Consider the following 27,222-nt stretch of genomic DNA (forward strand, 5'->3'; position numbering starts at 1 on the left):
CGTGTTGCATACAGAGCTTTGGGAACAACTGCAACATGATTCTTATTCTGTCGAATATAAATCACAAAGCAAATCACGATTCGTGTTTGGAGTGTGAACTAGCCCTCATCACTCATATATGGAAGTGGTAAAATTGGCCAAACAAATAGGAACTGGGGACACACTCCTCATTTGCACAATGAGTTTAGCTTCCCTATGGGTCATCACAGAGCTGGTTCCAAGGCTTGAAAGGTTAAAGGAGAGGAACGTCCTACTGATAGGTTCAGGAATACTAGTGATTCATCTTGGAGTATGGGGACCAAAAAAAATGCGAAGCATTCACTGAAGGGTGGGGGGTACACTCTGGATCCTCTCTATCCTCTGGTCCCCCTGCTGGAGCACGGCCCTCCAAAAATTACCAATAAGGGCTTATTTGTAATCTAATTTGGGTTACGCTAATCTTCAAGCATGAGCACAGCCATGCTGCACCTTATGGAGCTAGAAGAGGAACACAGATGGTCCACAAGCAGCAACTACTTACCTAAGAAGGGGGAGGCCTCTGGATCCTTGAGGCCAGGGTCACACTTAGCAGATTTGCGTCTGTTTTCCCCATAGCATAGTGCAAACGGCATGTGATTCTGCTAAGTGTGACCCTGGCCTCAAAGGCTTCTCATGGTCTCCTCAACCCCACTGCCAATGACCGGTAACCTCTTTAATATCTCTAGTACAGTGATCTGCAAACTTGGTTGTCCAGCTGTTAAGGAACTACAAGTACCACAATGCATTGCAGGAGTCTAACAGCCACAGTCATGATTCATAAAGGCAAATGCATTGTGGGACTTGTAGTCTCTTAACAGCTGGAGAGCCAAGTTTCCAGATCACTGATCTAGTACAGCCGCACCTGCGCAGTAGCACAGACGAGCAGCTTTGGTTTACTGCACAGGCACAGTACGACCTCTAGAACATATCCTACAAGCTCTTCAGATATGTTCAGTCTGACTGTGGCACCTGGGGGGGTGTCAAGGACACTACCCTCTACCTAGGCAAGTATCAGGTTCACTTGACTGCTATGGAGGTGGCAATTAAGTAAGCATATATTTTCACAATAGGTCTCATATTCATGATTTACCTCGCTTTACCATTTTGCACCTTTCTATAGAGGGTAAGTTTTCTGCAGATTTTGATAGCAGCACTGCCAAATGCTGTTGCTAGCTAGGACATTAAATCTCTGCAATCAAATACAGATCATACTACGCTCGTGTGCTTAGCATACCAGTTAGGGCCTGTTTCCACTACACGCAGATTCTGCATGCAGAAAACTGACTCCAATGAATGTCTATGGGCCTGTTTCCACTGAACGCGATTTTTCTGATGCAGATTTCCCATAGGCATTCATTGGAGTCAGTTTTCTGCATGCAGAATCTGCATGTAGTGGAAACAGGCCCTTACTGGTTTTGGAGATGGGAACAGGAGCAAATCTTCCACAATGCCTCCTTCAGGGATGGAATACACTAAATGGTCAAAGATTATGCTATGTAGTCCAGCTGAAACTTTTTACACCTAACCAACCATTTTGGGTATACCATCTAGTTTCCAGATCTGGCCATAAAGAATTCATGCAACAGCTAATAAATATCTGGCAATCGAAAAGAGGTGCGTGATCTAGGAGCAAAATATCAGATGCTTTAAGGGGGCTTTAAATAGTACTAGTAACCAGGATTGCTAAAAAAATAATGGAATTAAAGCCAGAATTGCTGACATTCTGCAGAGCATTCACCTCCTTTTACTTCCAGACTTTCTGGTCACAGGCAGTGCTGGCTCTTCCCAAGCATTCCATCCAATCTTTTAGATGGTTTGAGCATCTATGCTGCATAGCCTCAGAAGATGCAGCTATTAAGCAATGCAGGTAGGATTGACTGCATGTCAGGGAAAGCATACAGACATTATCTATGGAATCTCCACTGGACAGACCTCACTTGAGCACTTTGCTGAAGCTATAACCATCTCTGTTAGCTTAGCAAGTGTGAGGGTGGAGTTAAAGTGCATCTGAGAGACAATTACAGCAAAGGAATTTACACTTGGGGCTTCTTAAAGCCCAGTGAACCATTAGTTCCCTCACAATCATCCTGGCCCCCCTTGTTGGGTCACTGTAAGCCCTGCAAAGTGTGCAACTCAGAGTTGTGGAATACTACAACCCTACTCACGCTTAGGCCACATACACACAGACCATAGTCTTTTGAAAATGAAAGATCACAGACCAATTTTACCCCCTTCCATGTAGTATGAGAGCCATACCTTCACAGTCTTTTCTATGGAGCTGAACTCCCCATCAGAAAAAAATCTTTGCAAGATGCTGCACACACAGATGCTGTACAGACACAAAAGATCAGTATCTGCAATAGATCTGTTCCTGACAAAGATCCGTTCCTGCAAATTGCATTTATAGTCTATGAGATCTGCAGATCATACACACCTTGTTTAACTGACAATCATCTGCAGATCATACAATCATCTGCAGATCTGAAGATCCATCCTGGTGGATCAGATATGCAGATGAATGTCTGTTAAACAAGGTGTGTATGATGATCTGCAGATCTCAGACTATGAATGCATTTTGCAGGAACGGATCTTTTGCAGGAACAGATCTTTTGAATGTCTGCAGCATCTGTGTGTGCAGCATCTTGCAAAGATTTCTGTCTGATGGGGAGCTCAGCTCCATAGAATAGACTGTAGGAATGGCTCTCATACTACAATTAAGGGGGTAAAATTGGTCTGTGATCTTTCATTTTCCAAAGACTATGGTCTGTGTGTATGAGCCTTTAGTGTTCATGCTCATGGATGCTCCTGGCCAATACTGTAATGTGCAGCAGACTGCAACCGTTGCAGACGCCACAGCAGAAAACTGGAATGGACCCCGAGGGAGCCAACTGACTACAGGGGTCTGGAGGAAGCCCCAGGCAAGTATAAATCCTTTTGGTTTGATAATCTCAGGTGTTACTCCTGAAACTGCTCCTACGTACCAAATGGTACCACAAGACTATACAATATAGTATGAGGCTTACAGTGGTCCAACCAAGAGGACAAGGAAGGAGTTAGAGCACGGCAGGGGTGGGGAAGGCTCAGGTACGTATACAATCTTTTGTTGTGATAGTCAGGTACAATTAAGTGCTAGTGTAAATGCATTTCAGGTAAAGCCAATTTAACATTTGGTGGCACAGCTGGTACATGAATTGCACAAGAAAACTAAAGGAAAAAACCCAAAATCCACACATGTAAACTGGCCTTTACGCTGATCAGGAGTTGACTGCCAGCAACAGTTTTTGAAACGCTAGGGTTTCTACTTTAAAATAGGAATTGCAGAAACGATTTTCCATTTTCATGATTGTTTGTGAAGTGCAATCGCTTTTTGGAGCAATTTTAAGTGCGATTGCAATTCAATGTTTAAAGAAAGGCATAATCGCAATCACTCGCGTTTGCATTAGATGGCTGCTGGTAGAAAAGAAGGCTCTGGGACCTATAGAGCCTTCCTGTTCCCAGCAATGTCACCTCTTAAGGAGTATCCAACCGATTGGTCGACTACTGCTCTCTGCCACGGTGGGAGGCAGAGTACTCCCAAAGACGGGCGGGCTTCATAGAATGCGAGCCTGCTCTCTTGCATGCGCAGTACAGAGCTGTACGTCTTCAGTGAGCTCCTAAGCCTCCCGCAGCAGGGGATTCAAGCCAAGGGAACACTGACCGGGAGAGGAGCGGGAAGGCTCTATAGGACCCAGAGCCTTTCCTAGGTTATTTTTTTTAGCTTAACATTAGCTTTCGTGTACTTGAGATGTTCTACATATAAGCATTTATACTCACCTGGTGCTGCATCCTGTCCCATGCTCTCCATCACTATCCTCCTGCGTGGCTCCTATTATCTTCCCTGGTAATATGGCCAGTCGCCATCAGTCACGCTGCACTACGTGACCCCAGCCATGCCCCATCACACTCCTGTGCCTGGAAGCGTCCTGCATCTGCACAGTAATAACTGCACAGGAGCAGAACGCTCTCAGCCAAGTGGGAGCAATGGGGGCACGCGGCCTGGCATGTACAGTGTGACCAACAGACACTGGACACATTACCAGAAAAGAATAAAGAAGACTGGAGCTACCCAGGAGGACAGCAGCCACCAGTAAGGAAACACCAAAAGGAGTGAGAGGAAGTAAACAGACTGAAAGCAATGTTTTCTACCACACGTATAATGGTATTCTTTATTAAAAATAAGGTTTTGGCTAGAAGAGGAACAAGATTGTGGTTTTTACTTGAATTACACACACAGTTACTATCACAAAATAGTTCCCTTGTAATCAGTATGCTCATTAAATACAGTTTCACAAAATAAATGAAAACCTCCTCACAGGAAGATTAAGGAAAAAAAAAAAAAAAAAAAAGGAATTCCTGTTTGCACAGATTTTGAAAGTTGCAAAACAAAAACATGAACATTTGCTTTCAAAAACCTGGAAGGACATCTCTCCAGATGTTTTGCTACACCATACTACAGCAATACCATCGTTCTGACGGAACGGTACAACAGAAAAACTGCAAATTCCAAAGTTTCTTACAAATTCATATAAAGGGCAAGGTCAAATGTGTGAAGTAGGTATTAAAAAGTTCAGTATCTTCACTGCTTCAGTAACGTCCTATGAGGGGGAAAAAAAAAATTATGTTAATGCACAGTGGAAAAGTGCTGAAACGCACAAATACAGCACATAATGTAATTCTGTAGCATATAAAACAAAGTAGAAAGCTATAAAGTATGAAGACAAAATAAGAACCCCCTTCCCCCAAAGAACCCAGAACTTGTTCAATGGATGGGAGACTAACAAACATTCAATGATTAAAAAGTGTACCTGTAAGGGGGGGGGGGGGGGGAATAAATAAATTGACCCAATGGGGTACTCTCCTAGGCAAGGGGAAGCTTCTAGGTGCAAAAGAGGCTTCCCCCGCCCATCTCTGTCCCAGCGGTGGAAAGGGTCTGCAAAGGATGACAGGGGAAGCCTATTTAAGATCCAGATGTTTCCCCCTCTGGAGACAAGTACCCCATGGGGAGATTTTTCTTATTTTCTCCTTACTGTTGTCCTTTAAGGGCTGGTGTGTATATATAGAACTTTGACTTTTGATATGTTCAGCAGGACATTGATTCTTTTCTTATTCTGGATATAAAACTGGAGTATTTTTACACCCAAACAAAAAGATAAAAGGTCCATGTTGCAAATGTCCTACACACAAACTAATTTTTACTGAATGAAGCGGAGCTCAAAGTTCAGATTTAAAGGAGAACTTTAGTGAGGTATATGGTGGCTGCCATATATCCTTTTAAGAAATACCAGTTGCCTGGCAGCCCTGATGATCTATTTGGCTGGAGTAGTAGCTGAATCACACCAGAAACGAACATGCAGCTAATCTTGTCAGATCTAACAATAGTGTCAGAAACACCTGATCTGCTGCATGCTTGTTTAGGGTCTATGGCAAAGTATAAGAGGCAGAGGATCAGCAGGATAGCCAGGAAACTGGTATTGCTTAAAAGGAAATAAATATGGCAGCCTCCATATACCTCTCACTAAAGTTCTCCTTTAAATGCTAGCACAGCTGGTCCAAAAGTGGAGCATCACTAATAATACTTTAATCACCACTTTCGCTGCAACTGTGTACCAGCTCATCCCTCCACTTTTATTATGAATTCATATATCAACATTTACTACCACAAAGCCTTCAGAGTACCTTAGATTTATAACACAGAGTAGCCCTTGGTGCGCCTTCACAATCTAAAGCCTGGTACACACATCCAAATGTGGCCAATTTTACCACTTCCATGTACAATGAAGACCAACAGACATTGCATACCATTTACAGATTTTTTGGTAATCTCTTATTGGCCAATTTTCCCACTTCAATGCCGTATAAGAACTTACCAAACAAGATGTAGGTAGTACTCAATGTCTGTTGCTTGTCCTCATATGGAAGTGGTAAAATGGCCAATAGTAATTGGATGTGTGTACACACCTTTTGACCCCTAAGTAGATGGGGGGGGACCCCCGCAAAAAAACAAACAAAAAAACCAAACCACAAAACAAGAGAACAGCAGCTGGATAAAAAAAAAAAAGTTTCCCAAATAAAAAAAAAAGCATCACGGAGGGGCTAAAGGTGGCCACACACCAATTTTTTTTTTTTAATATCTGTTCAATTTAATTGCAATAAATTTTTCTGATTGTAACATTTTAAAAATCTGACCAATGTAACACACGCATGTTCAATTTTTCCCCAATTATGATAAAAGGATTGGAACCGGACAAAATTGCTAGGGTATGTATATTAATGAATGGACAATCCAACACACACCATACAATCTTTAGAAAGATTGAAGAAAAATATCTGGCATTCCGGAGCGATTAAAATCGAAGAAAACTGGAAATCCGATCTGATTTTTCAGTCGAATGAGAAAAAAAAAAAAAGCTCTGATCGTTTTTATCGTAAACGTAAAATCATATCATTTTATTGTATCATGTGTGGCCACCATAAGACTACAGATGTTGAGCGTTTTCACATCATAGGCAATCAGCTTGCCAGTTGGCCAAGCGCTAGTGTACTGTCACCCTATAATGCTGGGCATACACGGTGAGTTTTCCCTTATCGACCACTGATAGCTCGATTGATAATATCCGACAGGTCCGATCACCGCGCGGTTGGATTGCCCGCTCGATCCCCGCGGGCAGACAATAGAGGGGAATCGAGCGGAAGATAAGGAAGCGCCCACAGGGACGAGCGGGAATCGATCCGGCGGCTAATCGAGCTGCCGGATCTAACTGTGTATACCCAGCATAAGGCCTTTCCACAGCAGCGTAGCAGCATGGTGGGGTAAGCAGCATTTTTTACAGATTGAAAGCATGTGCAAAAAAAAAAAAAAAAAAAGCAAAAAAGCACATTAATAAAACCACTCCGACAGTCTTCTAGGAGGGCACAAAGCAGCAGCGAAACCTTGTTTGGGCAGGTAAGCAGATCCTGAATACGGCAAGACGCCGTGCATCCTGCTCAGTGAGTAGGCAGCCTAATCCGGGAATCGCTGCCACCCACATGAAAAAAATGCTGCAATGTCAGCCAAACCGCTAAGGCAAGCAATTCGGACGGTGGCAGAATTATCCCCATGGCAGAGATTACCTGCGCAATTTACTTGCGGGGAAACTGCGGATTTGACCCAATTTCCGCAGTAGTGGAAACAGGTCCTTACATATATAAAAAAAGATGTGTTGGGATGTTGCTAGCCAGTTGAAACAAGAGGCTTATGATTCTTAGTTGATGCATAATTATGTAAAATTTCAGTGAATATTTATGCTACCTTTAAATTGGCCCAATCAAGTTCTGCCTCAGTTTAACACGATTAGTCTATTTTCATAATTTACAAAATTCGGAGTTATTTGTATCTCATGGACCACGTCTACAGACGACGACCACCACAAAGCCAAGGTAAAAGCAGACACCGTCACAACAAAAACTTGTGTCCATGCGTTAATGTCCTCAAATGCCTTTGTCATCCAATGGAGACTGACTAAAAATCCAAAACACCTTTGACCAATATAAAAAAATAAATAAAATAAAAATTCACAACTGCAAACACTACTACTCACTTGGACTGTATGAACGGGACCTCGACCGAGATCTGTAGCGACTGTAGTATGGGGAAGGTGAGCGTCTCCTACTGAAAATAAAATAGGGAAAGAAAATGTTTATTTCAGTTGTATAAAAAAACAAAAAAAACAAAAAAAAGATTAAGTGCACCAGATTGACAAGGAATATAAACAGTGTATAGAAGCCTACTGGTGAAAATACCAATATCTTGAGTTAAGACCTCACTACAACTCCCATGTTACTCCTGCCCAGCTACATCCACAAGAAACATTTGACACCCAAAGCAGGAAAAACAGATGCCAGACTACATTTTCCAGCATCCCAGCCGTAAATTAAACAAAAAAGGTGGCTACAGCATTTCTAATTTTTTTTTTTTTAACAAAAAGACAGATTTCAAAGGGCAACAGCGTTAGAACAGCATAAAGAATTAATTCATACAAGCTTACCTGGATCTATAGTCATATTCTTCGTATCGGTCGTATCCACGGTCATATCCCCGGTCATATCCTCTGTCATAGTGGTCACGACGACGCCCACTGCTACTGCTGCTGCCGCCGCCACCACCACCACCACCTCCACCACTACTACTACTGCCACCGCCTCCACCACTATTGAAAAACAGAGCAGTAAGATTATGTACTTGAGATCAAATAAATCCGCGGGTATTTTTTTTCACTCTTTTAAAAGCACAACTGAAAATGTCACTTTACGTGGGGCTTCTGCCAGTCCCAGTGCAGCAGTTACCCTGCCGCAGATCACTTACTTCACACAGAGGAAGACTTCTAAGTTGATGTCCACTGCTCCTGTGCGGCCCTGGCCACGCATACCCCAGTACACGTTCCCATGGCCAGGAGCATCCTGCGCAGTACAAGAAAATCTATACTGTGCTTGCGCAGAACGATCCCAGTGATGGACGCATGAACGAAGACGTGCATGCCCACAGCCACGCAGGCGCAGTAGACAAGGACTGCGTGAAGTATAAGTGAGCCGCAGTGGGAGAACAGAGGATCGTATGGTAACTTTGTGGGCACAGGTCGGCTGCATGGGGCTGGCAGAAGCCCCAGGTAAGTGAAACTTTTTGTTAAGCATATCTTCAGTTACGCTTTAAGCACACAAGTAAACCACTCCTATAACAAAGGAATTGGGCCAATGCAGAAATATGGGACAGATGGTGGGATCATATGACCCTGAACACCCATAGAGTAAAGTAGGAGTGATTGGATAAAAAAAAAAAAAAAAAAAAAAAAAAAAAAAGGTATAATAGAAAAATTAAAATAAACATATCTCTATCTGATGCCTAAAGTGTTGCTTTTATGTTAGTGTAAAATATAGTTAATGCTGACTGTCATACAGGGGTGCAAGTACTGAATGGAGATTTAAATAGGTTGTGAATGCCCCTGAATAGCACCCTACACTATTATTACTACAACTCTATACTATTTGCAAACCGGCATTACACTATTACACTACCACATAACAAAAGAGCTAAACAATCGCATCATCCTAAATAGAAAAAAAAAACGTGTCTGCTTTAGATAAATAAAATCATCTTTCTTTTTCTGCATTACATGTGACAGCCGATGAGCAGCGTAATGTAAAGCCTGCCTGGATTGCAGTTAGCAGCAATCACCACCTGCCATGTCACAAGCTGAATTGCTAGTAATGCTGAGACACGAGAACTCACTGTGTGGGCCGTCCCATGTAGATTCCTGGAGTAGGGGTATGCGCTCGCTTTGTAATTGAATAGTCTACACGAATCCTCCTACCGTCCAGTTCCATACCGTTGGCATGTTCCATTGCCTAAAAGAAAAAAAAAAGCAAGGTGAGCAACATCTACAACAGACAGATGAACGTACGCTTTACGATCACAGCGGATGCAAAAGATAGTGCCGCGAGCACAAGCCGCACGCACTGTACGCCAGTCCGGGCTGCGGCTGGAACTGCAGCGCCGGCGAGGAGAGGGTTAATCCTCTGCTCCACGTGCTCAGCTGCGCGCGCTCTCTGCACGTGGTCGAGCTGCCATTTCACACTTCTCCCCGCCTCGCGGCTGCCATCTCATAGCTGGCTCCCCGCCCCCACTGCTCCTTCCCTTCTCTGCTAAAATGGAGGTCTGGCATGTCTGAAGCGACACCATATTGTAGTGTCACGTGCCAGGCCATCTCGTGGATGGTTGGCTACGAGGCTTAGCGCACACTCGCAACAAAAACTGACCGAAACCGCCCAATGGGAAGCAAGAAGCAATGTTGCGGAGTCCGCCACGTAAGGCGCACGAAGCGGAGAACTGAACTAGGCCTCGGTTACGGCAAAGGTTAAATTTCCTTTAAATATGCTTATCACTGATATTCTAATTTATTGTTCTACCATAACAGCAGAAGACGAAGTCTGACGAGTCCGCGCCTCGCTCACAGCGCCATCTCCAGCGTGTAGACGAAGCAAATACACCGTGCCGAGCGCTGCTAGGCGGGTGCGCGGAACTCATGTACAATCTACACGATACATACCGCGACTGGGGGCACAACACACAGATTTTCGCTAAATTGCACCGTGGCGCTGCTAGCGCTTGAACCATTACCAACCCCATCACCAAAGCAACACGTGCGCGCAGCAATTATAATTCACGGCCTGCCACCTAGCGGTCACAAAGCTCAACGACACTCACAAATCTTAGACAAATGTGTCATAATGAACAAGCAGTTAAAAATAAGTATGTCTCATCTAATGCCCGTTAACACACCAAGCAATTTCACATCAATTTCCGACAAGTCCGATCAAATTTCCGATAGTTTTTCCGCTGCTGTACAAAATTGATTGGAAACCTGATCAAACCTGTTGGAAATTATCTATTTGATATTTCAATCTTACTGGAAATCGCATGGTGTGTACCACTAGATTATATCTGTTTCGCTCAGCATTTTTTTTTTACATTAAACTGTTCTATTTAGATGTCAGACTACACAAAACATTTATATTGCATTTTTCTCCTGGCTGACTAGAGTCTAGGACTAGGGAACCTAAACTGAGAAGTAAATGGATTTTTTCCTTTTAACATACCAGTTGCCTGACTCTCCCGCGGATCCTGTGTTTCCAATACTTTCAGCCACGGCCCCTGAACAAGCATGCAGATCAGGTGCTCTGACTGAAGTCAGGCTGGATTAGCTGCATGCTTGTTTCAGGTGTGTGATTCAGCCACTACTTTAGCCAAAGGGATCAGGACTGCCAGGCAACTGGTATTGATTAAAAAGGAAACCTCCATATGCCTCAGTTTAGGGTCCCTTAAGCTGCAGCCACTAGGACGTGCTCAGTAGCCAGCTTAGCGAGTCTAGCCCAAGATCTCCTTACTGAATTGGTGCTGGCCTACTGATCAGGATAAGCAGAGATTTGAACCCAGGTCTATTGTGTCAGGTGCATTCATCTTTTTCTCTTTACAGACTAAAGCACTATGCCAGTAAACATGCAAAGCTATGAGTAAGCCCACACCTGAAATGTTCCCCATCACCAGTGACAACCTGACAAAACATAAGAATGCCCAGATTGTACAGTACACTGGAGGCATGTACACATGCTCAATGGCCACCACCATAAGGTATCAATCCCTCAGGTAACATGCAGGGCAAAGGCTGTGCAGACTGACTGCTTGCATTCTGTTCTATACAGCAGGGTGAATTGGAGTCGCATGTTGTGCAGGGTTCATCGAGGGGGATGCTATCAGCTGAAGTGATCCAGACCGGTGGCCTATCAGACATGGGGCATCAGGGACTGCCATACACCTGCTAGTTATAAGCCACATGTACTGGCACTAAGGCCTGCCACCAGCAGCAATTTCTCATAATTGCAAGCACATTTGCATTTGAGAACAGATGCAAAGAAGCGCAAAAAAAAAAACAAAAACACACTTACACTGGGATTCTTCCAGCCCCTGGCAGCCAATATGCCATTCGCTGCAGCTTCAGTGTCCCCTCTCTTCAGATATCTTCTGCGCCTGTGCAAGCGTGCAGCCATTCACGTAGCCTGGAGCCTTCGCAGAACTACTGCACAGAACACTCCCAGCTATGTGAGCGCGATTGTAAGCCGCGCAGGCACAGAAGATGCTGACCAGCCGAGGTCGGCATCTGCAACGGAGGGGACCTCTGAGTTGTGGCAAGGGACATATGTTGGCGCTTTATAAATACATTAATAAATATTGGCTGCCAGGGGCTGGAGGAAGCCCCGGGTAAGTTGTTTCTCTCCCCCCCCCCCCCCTTTCGAACTTGTACTTTAAGCACCGCACAATTTTATTTAGTTACAGCCTGGATTCACACTAAAGCCTGGTACACTCATCCAATTTTGATTGGCCAATTTTACCACAAATATGAGAGCTTACGTACATGGCTAAACTATATGGCAGTGTCAAAAATTGGACAAGTATTCACCTTTAGGTTTAATGTTAGGTAATTCTAAGGCTCAACACACACCATACAATCTTGGTTGTTCAATCTTACCACTTTCATATAGTATAAGAGCTTATCCAATCAATCATTCAAGGTATTTTCAATCTGTTGGCCCTTATACTACATATATTTGGTAAATCTGTACAACCAAGATTGTATGGTGTGTGTTCAGCTTAAAGGTGGCCACACGATTCAATTTCTTAATTATAAGATTTTAATCTATTAGATTTTATCAAATCTACCATACACCATTCAATTTTTAAAGCAATCAATCTGATTTTTCAAACATCAGATCAGAATTTTATTAAAAAACAGAAGTTTAACCACTTGCCGACCGCCCACTGCACAGGGGCGGCGGTCCTTGTACAGGCATGGGCGGAGCGATCGCGTCATCAGTGACGCGATCCTCCGCCGGGGATCGATGGCCGGGGATTTAGCCTCCAGCTCGCCGGCCACTTAGCAGCGCCGGCGGGCGAAGGAATACAGAATTCCGCTAATCAATGGGTATAATAGGCTTTGTAATGTATACAAAGCCTATTATACAGGCTGCCTCCTGCCCTGGTGGTCCCAGTGTCCGAGGGACCACCAGGGCAGGCTCCAACCACCCTAGTCTGCACCCAAGCACACAGATTCCCCCCCCCCCCCCCCTGCTCCCTGATCGCCCACAGCACCTCTCAGACCCCCCCCCCCCCCCCCCAGACCCCTGTTTGTACCCAATCACCCCCCTAATCACCCATCAATCACTCCCTGTCACTGTCGACTTTTTTTTATTCCCTAAACTGCCCCCTGCTCCCTCCTGATCACCCCTCAGATTCTCCCTAGACCCCCTCCCCCCTGTGTACTGTATGCCTCTATCCCCCCTGTAATAACCCACTGATCACCTGTCAATCACCCATTAATCACCCCCTGTCACTGCCACCCATCAATCATCCCCTAACCTGCCCCTTGCAGGCAATCTGATCACCCACACCAATATATCCCCCGCAGATCCGACGTCAGATCACCTCCCAAGGACAGTGTTTACATCTGTTCTCTACCCTAAACACCCACTAATTCCCCATCAATCACCCCCTGTCACTGCTACCCATCAGATTAGACCCCTATCTGCCCCTAGGGCACTCAATCACCCGCCCACACCCTCAGAACGCCCTCAGACCCCAGCCCTGATCACCTCGCCAGTGCATTGCTTGCATCTATTCCCCCCTCTAATCACACCTTGAGACACCCATCAATCACCTGTCACCCCCTAGCACACCTACCCATCAGATCAGGCCCTAATTTGCCCCGTGTGGGCTCCTGATCACTCAGCCAAACCCTCAGATCCCCCTCAGACCCCCTTTCTGATCACCTCCCCAGTGCATTGATTGCATCTATTTTCCCCTCTAACCACCCCCTGAAACACCCATCAATCACCTTCTGTCACCCCCCTAGCACTCCTATCCATCAGATCAGGCCCAATACAACCCGTCATCTAAAAGGCCACCCTGCTTATGACCGGTTCCACAAAATTCACCCCCTCATAGACCACCTGTCATCAAAATTTGCAGATGCTTATACCCCTGAACAGTCATTTTGAGACATTTGGTTTCCAGACTCACGGTTTTGGGCCCGTAAAATGCCAGGGCGGTATAGGAACCCCACAAGTGACCCCATTTTAGATAAAAGACACCCCAAGGTATTCTGTTAGGTGTATGACGAGTTCATAAAAGATTTTATTTTTTGTCAAACGTTAGCGGAAATTGATTTTTATTGTTTTTTTCACAAAGTGTCATTTTTCACTAACTTGTGACAAAAAATAAAATCTATGAACTCACCATACACCTAACTGAATACCTTGGGGTGTCTTCTTTCTAAAAATGGGGGTCACTTGTGGGGTTCCTATACTGCCCTGGCATTTTAGGGGCCCTAAACCGTGAGGAGTCTAAAAAACAAATGCCTCAAAATGACCTGTGAATAGGACGTTGGGCCCCTTAGCGCACCTAGGCTGCAAAAAAGGGTCACACATGTGGTATCGCCGTACTCAGGAGAAGTAGTATAATGTGTTTTGGGGTGTATTTTTACACATACCCATGCTGAGTGGGAGAAATATATCTCTGTAAATGGACAATTGTGTGTAAAAAAAATAAAATAAATAAAAAATTGTCATTTACAGAGATATTTCTCCCACCCAGCATGGGTATGTGTAAAAATACACCCCAAAACACATTATACTACTTCTCCTGAGTACGGCAATACCACATGTGTGGCACTTTTTTGCAGCCTAACTGCGCTAAGGGGCCCAAAGTCCAATGAGCACCTTTAGGCTTTACAGGGTGCTTACAATTAGCCACCCCCCAAAATGCCAGGACAGTAAACACACCCCACAAATTACCCCATTTTGGAAAGTAGACCCTTCAAGGTATTCAGAGAGGAGCATAGTGAGTCCGTGGCAGATTTTGTTTTGTCGCAAATTAGCAGAAATGGAAACTTTTTTCTTTTTTGTCACAAAGTGTCATTTTCCGCTAACTTGTGACATAAAATCTTCTATGAACTCACCATGCCTCAGTGAATACTTTGGGATGTCTTCTTTCCAAAATGGGGTCATTTGGGGGGCATTTATACTATCCTGGAATTCTAGCCCCTCATGAAACATGACAGGTCAGAAAAGTCATAGATGCTTCAAAATGGGAAAATTCACTTTTTGCACCATAGTTTGTAAACGCTATAACTTTTACCCAAACCAATCAATATAGGCTGAATGGGGTTTTTTTTTTATTAAAAACATGTTTGTCCACATTTTTCGTGCTGCATGTATACAGAAATTTTACTTTATTTGAAAAATGTCAGCACAGAAAGTTAAAAAAAAAAAATCATTTTTGTCAAAATTCATGTCTTTTTTGATGAATATAATAAAAAGTAAAAAAATCGCAGCAGCAATCAAATAGCACCAAAAGAAAGCTTTCGTGACAAGAAAAGGAGCCAAAATTCATTTAGGTGGTAGGTTGTATGACCAAGCAATAAACCGTTAAAGCTGCAGTGGTCTGAATGGAAAAAAAAGGGTCTGGTCCTTAAAGGGGGGGGGGGGGGGGGGTATAGCCTACGGTCCTCAAGTGGTTAAAAAATTTTTTTAATTTTTTTCTCTAGGTCATAGTCTTGGTCGAATACACAGGGAAATCAAACAGATTGTACCATGTATGGGCACCTTAAAGATGATTTTTTTCAGTGTATACACCCGTTGGCTGGTGTCTACAATGGTGGAGACAACTGGTCGGGGACCACCTCTGCTGAGAACCTCATGTGCACAGCAGCCTCCGATCCCCTTGGACACATCCGCAAATGAACAGCCTGGCAAATAGTCGCAACGTAGACCCTCTGACCCTCTCCATGGCAACATATTGCGAGCTTACAGGCCAGCAAAGCATGTCTACAGCATAAGGCCCTGAACTGTAACCCAAGGCTGTTTTAGCCAGGTGCTCCACCCAGCTAATTTTGGCGAGCACCCGGCTGTCATTGGCTCTCCTCCTATGCTGTAAGCAGAGTCACGCTGGCCCTGCATTCCCCCACCCACTTTTTCATGCCACCTGGCAGGGGAAAAAAAAAAAAAAAAAAAAAGTACTCCCTTTTTCTGGGCCCCCCATATCAACAATGCGAACGAGGCATTAATATTGAGCAGCTCCATGCATGGGAAAATATGATTAATATGTTTAAGGATTTATTTTGTGGCCTGCAAACAGCATGTGGGCATTATGTGCTTTCAAAATAGCATGTTGGCAGAAAACAATTTTTAGGGCCAGTTTCCGCACCAAATCCGCAGAGTTTCCCGCAGGCAAATCGCATGGGGAAACTCTGCCATAGGGAGTTATAGCGCCACGGCCGAATAGTTTGCGCTAGCGTTTCGGGCGGCTTTTCCGTCCGAAGTTGTGCGGGAGGCTGCGAATCCCATAGCCATACATGGCACGGCTGATGTGCTGCCGCGCGTCTCACACAAGTGGAAACGGGCCCTTAAAGTCAAGTACCCCAACTTTTGCCTGGAACGCCAATTATGGTAATTTCTGTACAGACACACGGGTTATCAGCCTATTCAGTTTTGTAGGAGGGTAGAAAGACCAAAGGGTTTTTTTGTTTAATAAAAGCTCCCAGTAAGGACTGGATTTGGGGAAAGGCCCAGGCCCTATATGGGTTGCTACATGTGAAAGGTTAGCCTAAAAATAGGGAACACCACAGAAGAAAAAAAAAAAAAAAAAAAAAAGGGAAACTGATGCCCAACGGAGCAGTTTATAAGAGAAGCACGACTTGCATGGAGGATACTCATGGAAGAGTGGATTGCACACAATAAGGAAGCAACAACATACTTGGCCTAGGGGCACGAGAAATATAAATTCAGCCTTGCCCCCCCCCCCCCAATGTAACCAGTATGGGGTCTCCTTCACACTGGCAGCTGATAGGCGTTGACTTGCTGAGTGCTAGCAAGTGTGGTAGTATGTGGTAGGGAGGTTGTGCATTTCCAGATTTAGATAGCATGGTAATGGTTAGAACTGGTATTTTATAGTCTTCTTTCCCATTAGAACATTCATTCACTTCTTGCCATGCAACAAAGGAAAGACTCTCACTGAAAGTGACAGCAATAAAGTTGTGAATGGTTTGACCTGGTCAAGCTTTCATTGTAGCATCATGTAACTGCAGATATTCTCTCAGGAAGCTCAGATCTTTACAAGAAAGACAAAAATCTGGACAATGTAAGAACCTCCGGCTTTGACCAAGCGGCAGCTAGATTTCCAATTTAACACCAGCTATGTATGCAAGTCACAAGACCAGTTAAAGGACACTGAAGTGAGAGGTGTATGGAGGCTGCCATATTTACTTCCTTTCAAACCATATAATTTTCCTGATCTTTCATGCATCAGTGCCCCCCCCCAAATTCCAAAGATCAGCTGCATGTTTCTTTTAGACATCTGATTTGCACGCTTGTTCTGGGTCTGTGGCTAAAATTATTAGAGGCAGAGGATCTACTGGACAGCCAGGCAACTGGTATTGCTTAAAATTTAATAGATCAGCCTGCAGATCCCTCACTTTGGGGTCCCTTTAACCACTTAAGGACTGTAGCCTTAAAACCCCTTAAGGACCAGACACTTTTTCCCCATTTAGACCACTGCAGTTTTAACTGTTTATTGCTCGGTCATACAACCTACTATCTAAATGAATTTGACATCCTTTTCTTGTCACTAATACAGCTTTCTTTTGGTGCTGTTTGATTGCTGCTGTGATTTTTAGTTTTTATTACATTCATCAAAGACAATTGTCAAAAAAAAAGTAACTATCTGCGCTGGCATTTTTCAAATAAAGTAAAATTTCTATATATATTTTTGTCCAAATTTATTGTGCTACACGTCTGATCAATAGACACTTATTGGATTTTTTTTGTTTTGTTTGGGTAAAAGTTATAGCGTTCACAAACTATGGTGCAAAGAGTGAATTTCCCCAGTTTGAAGCATCTCTGACTTTTCTGAGCACCTGTCATGTTTCATGAGGTGCTAGAATTTCAGATAGTATAAATACTCCCCAAATGACCCCATTTTGGAAAGAAGACATCCCAAAGTATTCACTAAGAGGCATGGTGAGTTCATAGAAGATTTAGTTTGTCACAAATTAGCAGAAAATGACACTGACCCAAAAAAAAAAAAAAAAAAAGTTTCAATTTCTGCTAACTTGTGACCAAAAACAAATAAATCTGCCACAGACTTACCATGCCTCTTTCTGAATACTTTGGGGTGTCTACTTTCCAAAATGGGGTGATTTGTGGGGCGTTTACTGTCCTGGCATTGTGGGGGGGGGGGGGGGGAGTGATACATTTCAAGCACCCCTGTAAAGCCTAAAGGTGCTCATAGGACTTTGGGCCCCTTAGCGCACCTAGCCTGCAAAAAGTGTTACACATGTGGCATCGCGGTACTCAGGAGAAATAGTAGAATGTGTTTTGGGGTGTATTCTTACACATACCCATGCTGGGTGGGAGAAATCTCTGTAAATTTTTTTTTTTTTTTTTTTTTTTACAGACAGTTGTCCATTTACAATCAAAAGATTGTCATTTACAGAGATATTTCTCCCACCTAGCAAGGGTATGTGTAAAAATACACCCCAAAACATTATACTACTCCTGAGTACGGCGATACCACATGTGTGGCACTTTTTCAGCCTAGTGCGCTAAGGGGCCCAAAGTCCTATGAGTACCTTTAGGATTTCACAGGTCATTTTGAGGCATTGGGATTTCCAGACTACTCACGGTTTAAGGCCCCTAAAATGCCAGGGCAGTATAGGAACCCCACAAGTGACCCCATTTTAGAAAGACGACACCCCAAAGTATTGCGTTAGGAGTATGGCGAGTTCATAGAAGATTTTATTTTTGTCACAAGTTTGTGGGAAAAAGAAAATCAATTTCCGCTAACTTGTGACAAAAATAAAATCTATGAACTCACCATACTCCTAACCCAATACCTTGGGGTGTCTTTCTAAAATGGTGTCACTTGTGGGGTTCCTATACTGCCCTGGCATTTTAGGGGCCAAAACCGCGAGGAGTAGTCTGGAAACCAAATGCCTCAGAATGACTGTTCAGGGGCATCTGCAAATTTTGATGACAGGTGGTCTATAAAGAGCCGAATTTTGTGGAACCGCTCATAAGAAGGGTGGCCTCTTAGATGACAGGTTGTATTGCCACTGAAGTGCAGGATGTTCTAAAATTGTGACCTGGACATGGCAGCAGAGAACATGGGCATGTGATGTATTGGGTGCGTAGACCAATAAGACCGCAATACATGCTGGGCATGGTAGCTTCTCGGATTGGCGGTTGCATCTCGGCCACAATTAAGTCGTAGAGATGCACAGTGCAGAATAGATACAAAAAAAGTCTAGGGCCGATCCTAGATTGTCTCCACCTGGACTCCAGACTGGGCGGTGAAAGGGGGCAGTACGGGTGCGGCGGAACCAGGGGATTGCCAATTGGGATTTGCTAGCACCTCTGGGAGGACTATGGTACTCTGGGGAGAGTACGGGCCCGTTTTGGTGGTGGGCTGTGACTCTGGTTCGGTGGCAGGTGCAAGACCCGATTCTACTACCATGCTGGTGCTCGCCACTTCACCAGGGTCTTTGGTAGTACTGGTGCTAGGTCCAGGAGACGCTACGCTGCTGGTGTATGCCTCACCAAGAAAACTCGGATCAGCGCTAGCACCACTCTGCTGCCCTTGAGTCTGATCCTGCGCCACCTGCAGTCCAGTGACATGGGGTGTGGTACGCCTGGCTCTAGCCGGGACCTCAACCTCGTCATTGCTATCGGTCAGTGAGCCACTGCTGTTCACCAGTTCGTATTCTGACCCGGATGAATCTTCCCAATCGCACTCACCCCACTGGGCCAGAATCTCAGCGGAATACCTCTTTTTTGCCATGGTGGACTGCTAAATTTCAGAGGGGTATTCCTTTGAGGAAAAAAAAAAAAAAAAAAAGGGCGCACCTACCTAGTAAAAGGGGGTACTTTGGGCTCTGAGGGTGTGGGCGGGTGATCAGAAGCCCGCAGGGGGCAGATTAGGGCCTGATCTGATGGGTAGCAGTGACAGGTGGCGATTGATGGGTGATCAGAGGGGAGAACAGATGTAAACAATGCACTTGGGAAGTGATCTGAGGGCGGTTCTGCAAGCGATCCGAGTGTGTTGGCGGGTGATCAGGTGCCCGCAAGGGGCAGGTTAGGGTCAGATCTGATGGTTGGCAGTGACAGGTGATCAGTGGGTGATTACAGGGGAGAATAGATGTTTACAGTACACGAGGGGGGGGGGGGGGATCTGAGGGTGTGTGTGGGGGGGGTGATAAGGAGCCCCCAGGGGGCAGTTTAGGACCTAATCTAAAATATAGCATTGACAGATGGTGACAGGGGGTGATTGATGGGTGCAAACAGTGGCCTGAGAGGGTGATCGGGGGGGGGGGGGGTTTGGGGGGTGGTGTACACACAGCTGCCTTCTTCCCTGGTGGTCGCTAGATCACTGGGACCACCAGGGGAGGAGGCAGCCAGTATGATACACTTTGTTAGCTTAACAGTGTATTATACTATTAGTAACGGGGAGATCGGGTGTTTACAACCCGCCAGCGGATTGACGCCGCGGGTGGGCGGAGTGTAATGCCGGCAGATACGCGCTTTCCCCGGCTAATCAGTCCACCAGGTGCCGCCGATCTGCGTTACGCTGTCCTGGGGGTGCCATCTTGCAGCCGCCCATAGGTAGTGGGCGGTCGGCAAGTGTTAAAGGCAAAGAAATCCCTCCTTGGGATAATGGTGTAAAAATGCCCACACAGTAGAAATAATGTACATTGAGTGTTCATAGTGTTTATTACAAACATCTAATCAGGTGTATAGAGGATGGAAAGGTTCCCTGTATGACAGCACATTTTAAAGAGACACTGAAGTGTCAAAAAAAATAAAAATAAAAAGCATATCTTTAATAAATGTGTTTAACATAATAGCCCTAACTAAACCGCTGCATTCGATGCTGTAAACCAGGGGTCCCCAAAACATTTTGGGTCGAGGGCCGGGTCAACATACTTCAGACTGCTGGGGGGGCCGGAGTATACATAAAATGATGTAGAAGTCTTTGCGGGCCAGACAGTGAAGCATACCCAGGTGACAACCTGCAGTGGACAGCAGTGTCACCTGATGTGTAATTTGATTGGAAACCAGTGAATTACTGCTTTCTGGCTTCCATGTGGATGGGTGGTGCCAGCACTGCTATTCTATATACGGACCATCAATATTTAAAGATGTAGCTGACCGCATCTATAAGTAATACATTTTGCGTGGGGGGCCGGTAAAAAAAGCCTCAAGGGGCCACATTCGGCCCGCGGGCCTTAGTTTGAGGACCACTGCTGTAAACAATCTAAATCCCCCCAACTCCCCCCTCCTTCTCCCCTGCAAAATCCACGACTTTCTTGGTCAGATTTTGCTTCCCTAAGCGCTTCCGTGTGAGGCCGGGCTATGAGCTGCAGCCCTGCCTCACACACGTGTCAGCAGCAGATCTCCGCCTCTCCCCCACTCCTCAGTGAAGGAAGACAGAGGGGCGGGGGAGAGGCGGCGATCTGGGCTGACAGAAGCGTGAGGCTGGGCTGCAGCTCATAGCCCTGCCTCACACGGAAGCGCTACCCGGATTGCCCCCCGGGGAGTTTGGGGGTATTTAGTTAGATTAGAGCATCGGGATGTGGCGGTTTAGGTAGGGTTATTATGTTAAACACTTAATAAAAAGATAGTTTGAGACTTCAGAGTCTAAGTTAGAAGCAGGGCTGTGGAGTCGTGGCAATTTTTGGGTGCCTGGAGTCGGGGAAAAATGCACCGACTCCAACTCCTAATGAATTTAAACTAATTAAAATAGAAAATGATAAAAATGTTCTATTTCTCAGATAATAATCATAAATAATTTATACATATAGTAATAGCTGTGCTTAGCCCACAAAAATGAAACCAATCAAAATAAGTTACTTGTTAACCAGCTGAGCGGTCTGGACGAGCTCAGCTCGTCCAACACCGCCAGCGGCTGCCGCTCAGGCCCTGCTGGGCCGATTTGAATGAAATAAAAAGCAGCACACGCAGCCGGCACTTTGCCAGCCGCGTGTGCTGCCTGATCGCCGCCGCTCTGCGGCGATTCGCCGCGAGCAGCGGCGAAAGAGGGTCCCCCCAGCCGCCTGAGCCCAGCGTAGCCGGAACAAAAAGTTCCGGCCAGCGCTAAGGGCTGGATCGGAGGCGGCTGACGTCAGGACGTCGGCTGACGTCGATGACGTCACTCCGCTCGTCGCTATGGCGACGATATAAGCAAAACAAGGAAGGCCGCTCATTGCGGCCTTCCTTGTTTATTCTGGGCGCCGGAGGCGATCGGAAGATCGCCTCCGGAGCGCCCTCTAGTGGGCTTTCATGCAGCCAACTTTCAGTTGGCTGCATGAAATAGTTTTTTTTTTTATTTAAAAAAAACCCTCCCGCAGCCACCCTGGCGATTTAATCAGAACGCCAGGGTGGTTAATAAAGCAGGCCCCGTATTTTTAAAGTCAGATACACATCTGATTGTGACTGTATATATGTGTACACAGGAATCTCCTATATATGAAACAACATCTATGCTGTAAGTATAAAGCCTAATGTGTAGCCATGTCACTAATAGAGATGGTCAATGAGCTGGAAAGAATTCTTTGTTGATTCTGATTTATGCAAATATACACACTGCTCATGAAATAAAATAATTTGATATGTTAAAATTTGGTTTGGTGACTACCAATTAAATGGTACCTGAGAAGGATGAAAATAAATTTTATACATACCTGGGGCTTCTTCCAGCCCCCTTCAGGCTAATCAGTCCCTCACTGTCTACCACCACCTGGATCTTCTGCTAGGAGTCCTGGTAATGTAGCCAGTCAACGCAGTCCGGCCACATGCCACTTCCACAGCCAGGAGCGTTCTGCACCTGCGCAATAGTGCTGCGCAGGTGTAGTATGCTCCCGGCGCGTGTGCATGCGCACTACGCCACACTGGCTCAAGTACCTGGACTCATAACAGAAGATCCAGGTGGCGTAGGAGGACAGCGAGGGACTGATTAGCCTGAAGGGGGCTGGAGGAAGCCCCAGGTATGTATAAAACTTTAATTTCATCTGTCTCAGGTTTACTTTCTTTGTTACACAGTAGTACTATACTCTACATATGCACTCTCCACAGAGCTGCAGGGAATCCACTGAGAATGTTGTGCACATTGAACATAGAGGTATTGTCTATCACCCATAAACCTGGTTCAGATTGTGCATGAAGAATGTGTAATAGAGGAAGAATCTCCTTATTCCCATGCATACATCACTCTTACATGTACCCACAGTTACATTGCCTAGGGCCTGATAGATGTTCTTTGTTCCGGTCTTTACCTTTTACAAGTACTCTTACCAAGGACTAGTTTTAGTCTGACTAAAGGGAATAAATATGGCAGTCTCCATATCCTTCTCACTTCAGTGGTCTTAAAATTCCTAAGCATTGGCAGTTGAGACAAATTTCATGTTACATACTTTCAACAAGAATGGAATATGCAAATTATCGGAGTCGGAGGATTTTTGTAACGACTCCACAGCCCTGGTTAAAAGCAGTGAAGTTTTGTTTCATGTGTAGTGCAATTCACCAGATCGTGTAAGAAGACCCTCTTCAAGGATCACCTACACTAGTTGTAAATGCTGTTCACTGTTAATTGACACATCCACATGGCCCCAGCATCAGTTACTTTCTGATGCTAGATGCCATTCCTGGCTGTGTCTCTGGCTTGACATCCTACCTGCAACACCAGAACAAAGGCTGCTGGGGAGCTGCAGCAGCAATCAATGGGGAAGAAAGGAGGCAGGATTTAGATAGCATGCAGCAAGCAACTCTCACCCAAGTTTTCTTCTAACACCCCCACTGGTTTTAAGTTTTGCTAGACAAAAAAATAATAATGACGAAGTTGTGTATACTAAGCAGGAATGGGCTCATGGGTAATTCATAATTAAAATGAGCTGTAATTGCTGCAGCTGGGATGATAAGGGGTCCCACAATTCCACCGTCATGCCTGTGCTCCAAATAGCCTGTACGCGTCCTATTGGACATGTTGCAAGCCTCACTCCTTCCGGTTTAAAGGAGGAAGTGCGTGTGGTAAGGCTTGCAACAAGTCCAATAGGACGCGTGCAAGCTATTTGGAACGCAAACAGGATGGTGGAATTGTGGGTAAATAACCCCTTATCCAGCTGCACAGCTGTGGCAATTACGGCTCATTTTAATTATGAATTAAAAGTCCTTGCGGACTCGTGATTACCAGTGAGTACATCCGATACTATGCCAAGGTTCTATATAGAATGTGTGCACACCCATTTCCGATACACAGAACACATTTTCATACGCATCAGTGTGCAAGATACTAAAACACTGCTTGCCTGAATATTACAGCATACTGCATTTTAACATGACAAAAGCACACCAGATGTGAACAATCCCACTGATTAACATGGTCGTTTTTGTATTGCATTAACCTGTTAACCTCTGCAAACAAAATCTTTAGTTTGAAGATGCTGCACCCATTTTAACCTGAAGTCATGACCTGCAGTCATGCTATCTTATGAACCAGTAGGCCTTGGGGGAAATTTGGCACAAAGGTGATTTGCATATAGGTGCCATTAACTGTACAATTCTCCCTTCAGGTTTGATCTGTCGACAATTTTAACAATCGAAACTAATCAGAAGGAAATCATCAATTGTTCCCATTAACGGAACGATTTAAGAAGATGATTTTACATTCCTATTCGATTAAAATCCAACTTTCGGATTGAAATCCCCCCCCCCCCCCCAAAAAAAAAAAAAAAAAATTGACCAAAGAATTGTTTCAGTTTCCTATAAAATTTGATCATAAAAAAAAAATAAAAAAAAATCACGTGGATTGAATCTGAAGGAATGTACCGTTAATGGGCTCCTTAACCTCTTGAGGACTGCTGTGTTAAACCCCCCTAAAGACCAGGCACATTTTCAATAAATTGGACACTGCAGCTTTAAGGCCAAGCTGCAGGACCACACGATACAGCACAAGTGATTCCTCCCCCCTTTTCTCCCCACCAACAGAGCTCTCTGTTGGTGGGATCTGATCGTCCCCCCAGTGTTTATTTGGGTTTATTTGGCGCTGACCGCATCGCTGTACGGGTAGACTGTGATTACGCCGTCTAACAGGAGACTGAAGGCGGAGCTTAGCTCCGCCCACCAAGCAGGAGATGCGCACACATCCTGCGCGCGATCTCCTGCAAAACAGGGCCCCAGGACTTTAAGCCAATCGGCATTAGACGGTCCTGGGGCTTCCGCCGCGGTCAGCCCATCGGCGTGACGCGGTCGGCAACAGGTTAATACTGATATTTAAAGAGAACCAGAGATGAAGCACCCTCATGTATTTTAACATATATATCAGTGGGAACATGACAGTAAACACCTACTCTGCTCTGTTTCATTCTTCACTGCACAATCTGCCTGTTTTCAGCTCTGATAAGAATCCCTGACTAAGCATTCAGTCTAGCTTTGCTCGAAATTATTATAGCAGAGTCAGTCTTGTGTGATGTCTTTTCAAGCCCAATAATGGTCCCCCGCAGATGTCCTGTGCAGCCACTCACCGATGCTCCAGTCCCCGCCTCTGGTTCACTTCTGGAATTTTCGACTTTAAACTCGGAAAACTACTGCGCCTGTGCACCCACACCCTCGCTCCTGCTGACATCACCAGTAGAGTATTGTGCAGGCCCAGTACTGAGGCGGAGACTGGAGCATCAGTGAGTGGCTGCACAGGCAATCTGCGGGGGACTGTTTAGAAGCCCCAGGTAAGTTCAACTCCTTTTTCCCCCTACAGTAGTCCTTTAAGGTGACCACACTACAATTTTTTTAAATTTTTATTTTTCAATTAATGAAATACATACGATTGATTGTAACATTAAAATAAATGAATAAATCTGTATGCAATTATTCCTCAATTATGAAAAAAAAAAAAAGAATGGAAACTGGAAAAATTGCTTAGGTATACATGTTAGTAAATTGACAATATACCTACACCACGCAATTTTCATAATAGATTTGAAAAATCCACCACTCTTGATTAACATATTGAGGGGGCAACATAGTTTATCAAATTGCCGTAAAATCGGATCATGGAATTGTATGGGGTGCGGCCATCTTTAGGCCTGGTACATGAGCAGATCATCTTTTGGGCAACAGATTTCCAAATCAATAAACGGATTTAACAGGAATGCCAATTCAATATACTCAAGTGTACAAAGTAGTCTTCATCTGATCTCTAGCGCAAGAGGCACTGCCTGTTATACTACAGGTTTATACTATAGGTTCATATATCCACAAAACAGGAAGTGTGCAATTACAATTTCCTGGCATGTTAAATTGCTCAACCACTGCTCCAACAGTGTTATCAATCATTTCCATAATGCCTGGTGCACAATGCCATTTCTCATCAGATCGACGGGTCGAATTGATAATCTGACAAGTCCAACTTGCTCCAGATGGGATACAGTTTCAGATCACTACTGCACAAAAATCGATCCAGTTCTCAATCAGAAGCAGATCGGACATGTCGAAAATTATCAATTCTACCTGTCAATCTGAGAGGAAATAGCATCTTGTGTACTAGGAATTAGGTCTGCAGAAGACCATACTTCAAATTCTCAGACATTGCAATAACTTGATCAGATCATAGTCATCAAGTATCAGCTCCTCAGAGCAGCCAGTTAAGGAGACATTTCAGTGATTGACATCAGTCACCGGTATTTCCCCACTTACTGTCTGGCCAAGTATTGATGGAAGTTCTCAGAAAAATACCAAGGCAATAACAAATCCAAGATATTCTAACTACACCATACAGCATTTTTTTCTATTCAATATTTGGGCTCTAAAGTAGCATTGAGTAGGAATATTTGTAATTCATAGCTTTTAAAGATATTTCTTTACTAACACCTGAGAACATTCTCCGGGCAGCTGGCCAACAACCATTTTTTTTTTTAACTCCATGGCATGGTTTTCAATAACATAAAAGCAGTTTTCAGCAATATTTCAAAGTATATTTATTAGCAATGGGAACCATATTCAGAGATTTAAAGTATCTAACTTAAAAATTAAATAAGTGGCATTAGCAATTCCTCCTTCCGGCTTGAAAGAAAGTGCATGGTAATGAGTCTTGCAACGCGTCCAATAAGGAGCTTGGAAGACGTTTGGAACGCATAGAAGACAGACTTCTGGTTAAGTAACCCCCTCTCTCCCAGCCTCACACCTGAGGCAATTAAGCCATTTTAATCACGAATTTGAGTGGCTTCCTACTTGGAAACCCATCGCTAGCTGTAGTCACAGGGCTGCATGGCCTGAGAAAACAGACAACACTGCTTTCGCAGAACCTCTAACTACTGTTGCAGTTAAAGGATACCCGAAGCGTTGTGACATGATGAGATAGACATGTGTATGTATAATGCCTAGCACACAAATAACTAGGCTGTGTTCCTTTTTTTTCTCTCTGCCTGAAAGAGTTAAACGTATGTAAGTGGCTGACTCAGTCCTGATTCAGACAGGAAGTGACTACAGTGTGACCCTCACTGATATGAAATTCTAACTATAAAACACTTTCCTAGCAGAAAA

General features: G+C 44.5%; 1 protein-coding gene across 1 annotated transcript in view; it reads right to left on the reverse strand.

Moving 5' to 3' along the window:
• Positions 1-4,195: 4,195 nt before the first annotated feature.
• The window catches only part of TRA2A (transformer 2 alpha homolog), a 50,744-nt gene continuing 27,717 nt past the window's right edge, over positions 4,196-27,222 (reverse strand). Inside the window, exons 5-8 of the mRNA XM_068236015.1 lie at positions 9,320-9,435; positions 8,082-8,243; positions 7,635-7,705; positions 4,196-4,652 (exon numbers count right to left, since the gene is read on the reverse strand). Of these exons, the coding sequence (XP_068092116.1) occupies positions 4,642-4,652; positions 7,635-7,705; positions 8,082-8,243; positions 9,320-9,435 (360 nt within the window). The 3' untranslated portion in view covers positions 4,196-4,641. The remainder of the gene's footprint in view (positions 4,653-7,634; positions 7,706-8,081; positions 8,244-9,319; positions 9,436-27,222) is intronic.

This window comes from Hyperolius riggenbachi, chromosome 5 (assembly GCF_040937935.1).
Source record: "Hyperolius riggenbachi isolate aHypRig1 chromosome 5, aHypRig1.pri, whole genome shotgun sequence".
Lineage (NCBI taxonomy): Eukaryota > Metazoa > Chordata > Amphibia > Anura > Hyperoliidae > Hyperolius > Hyperolius riggenbachi.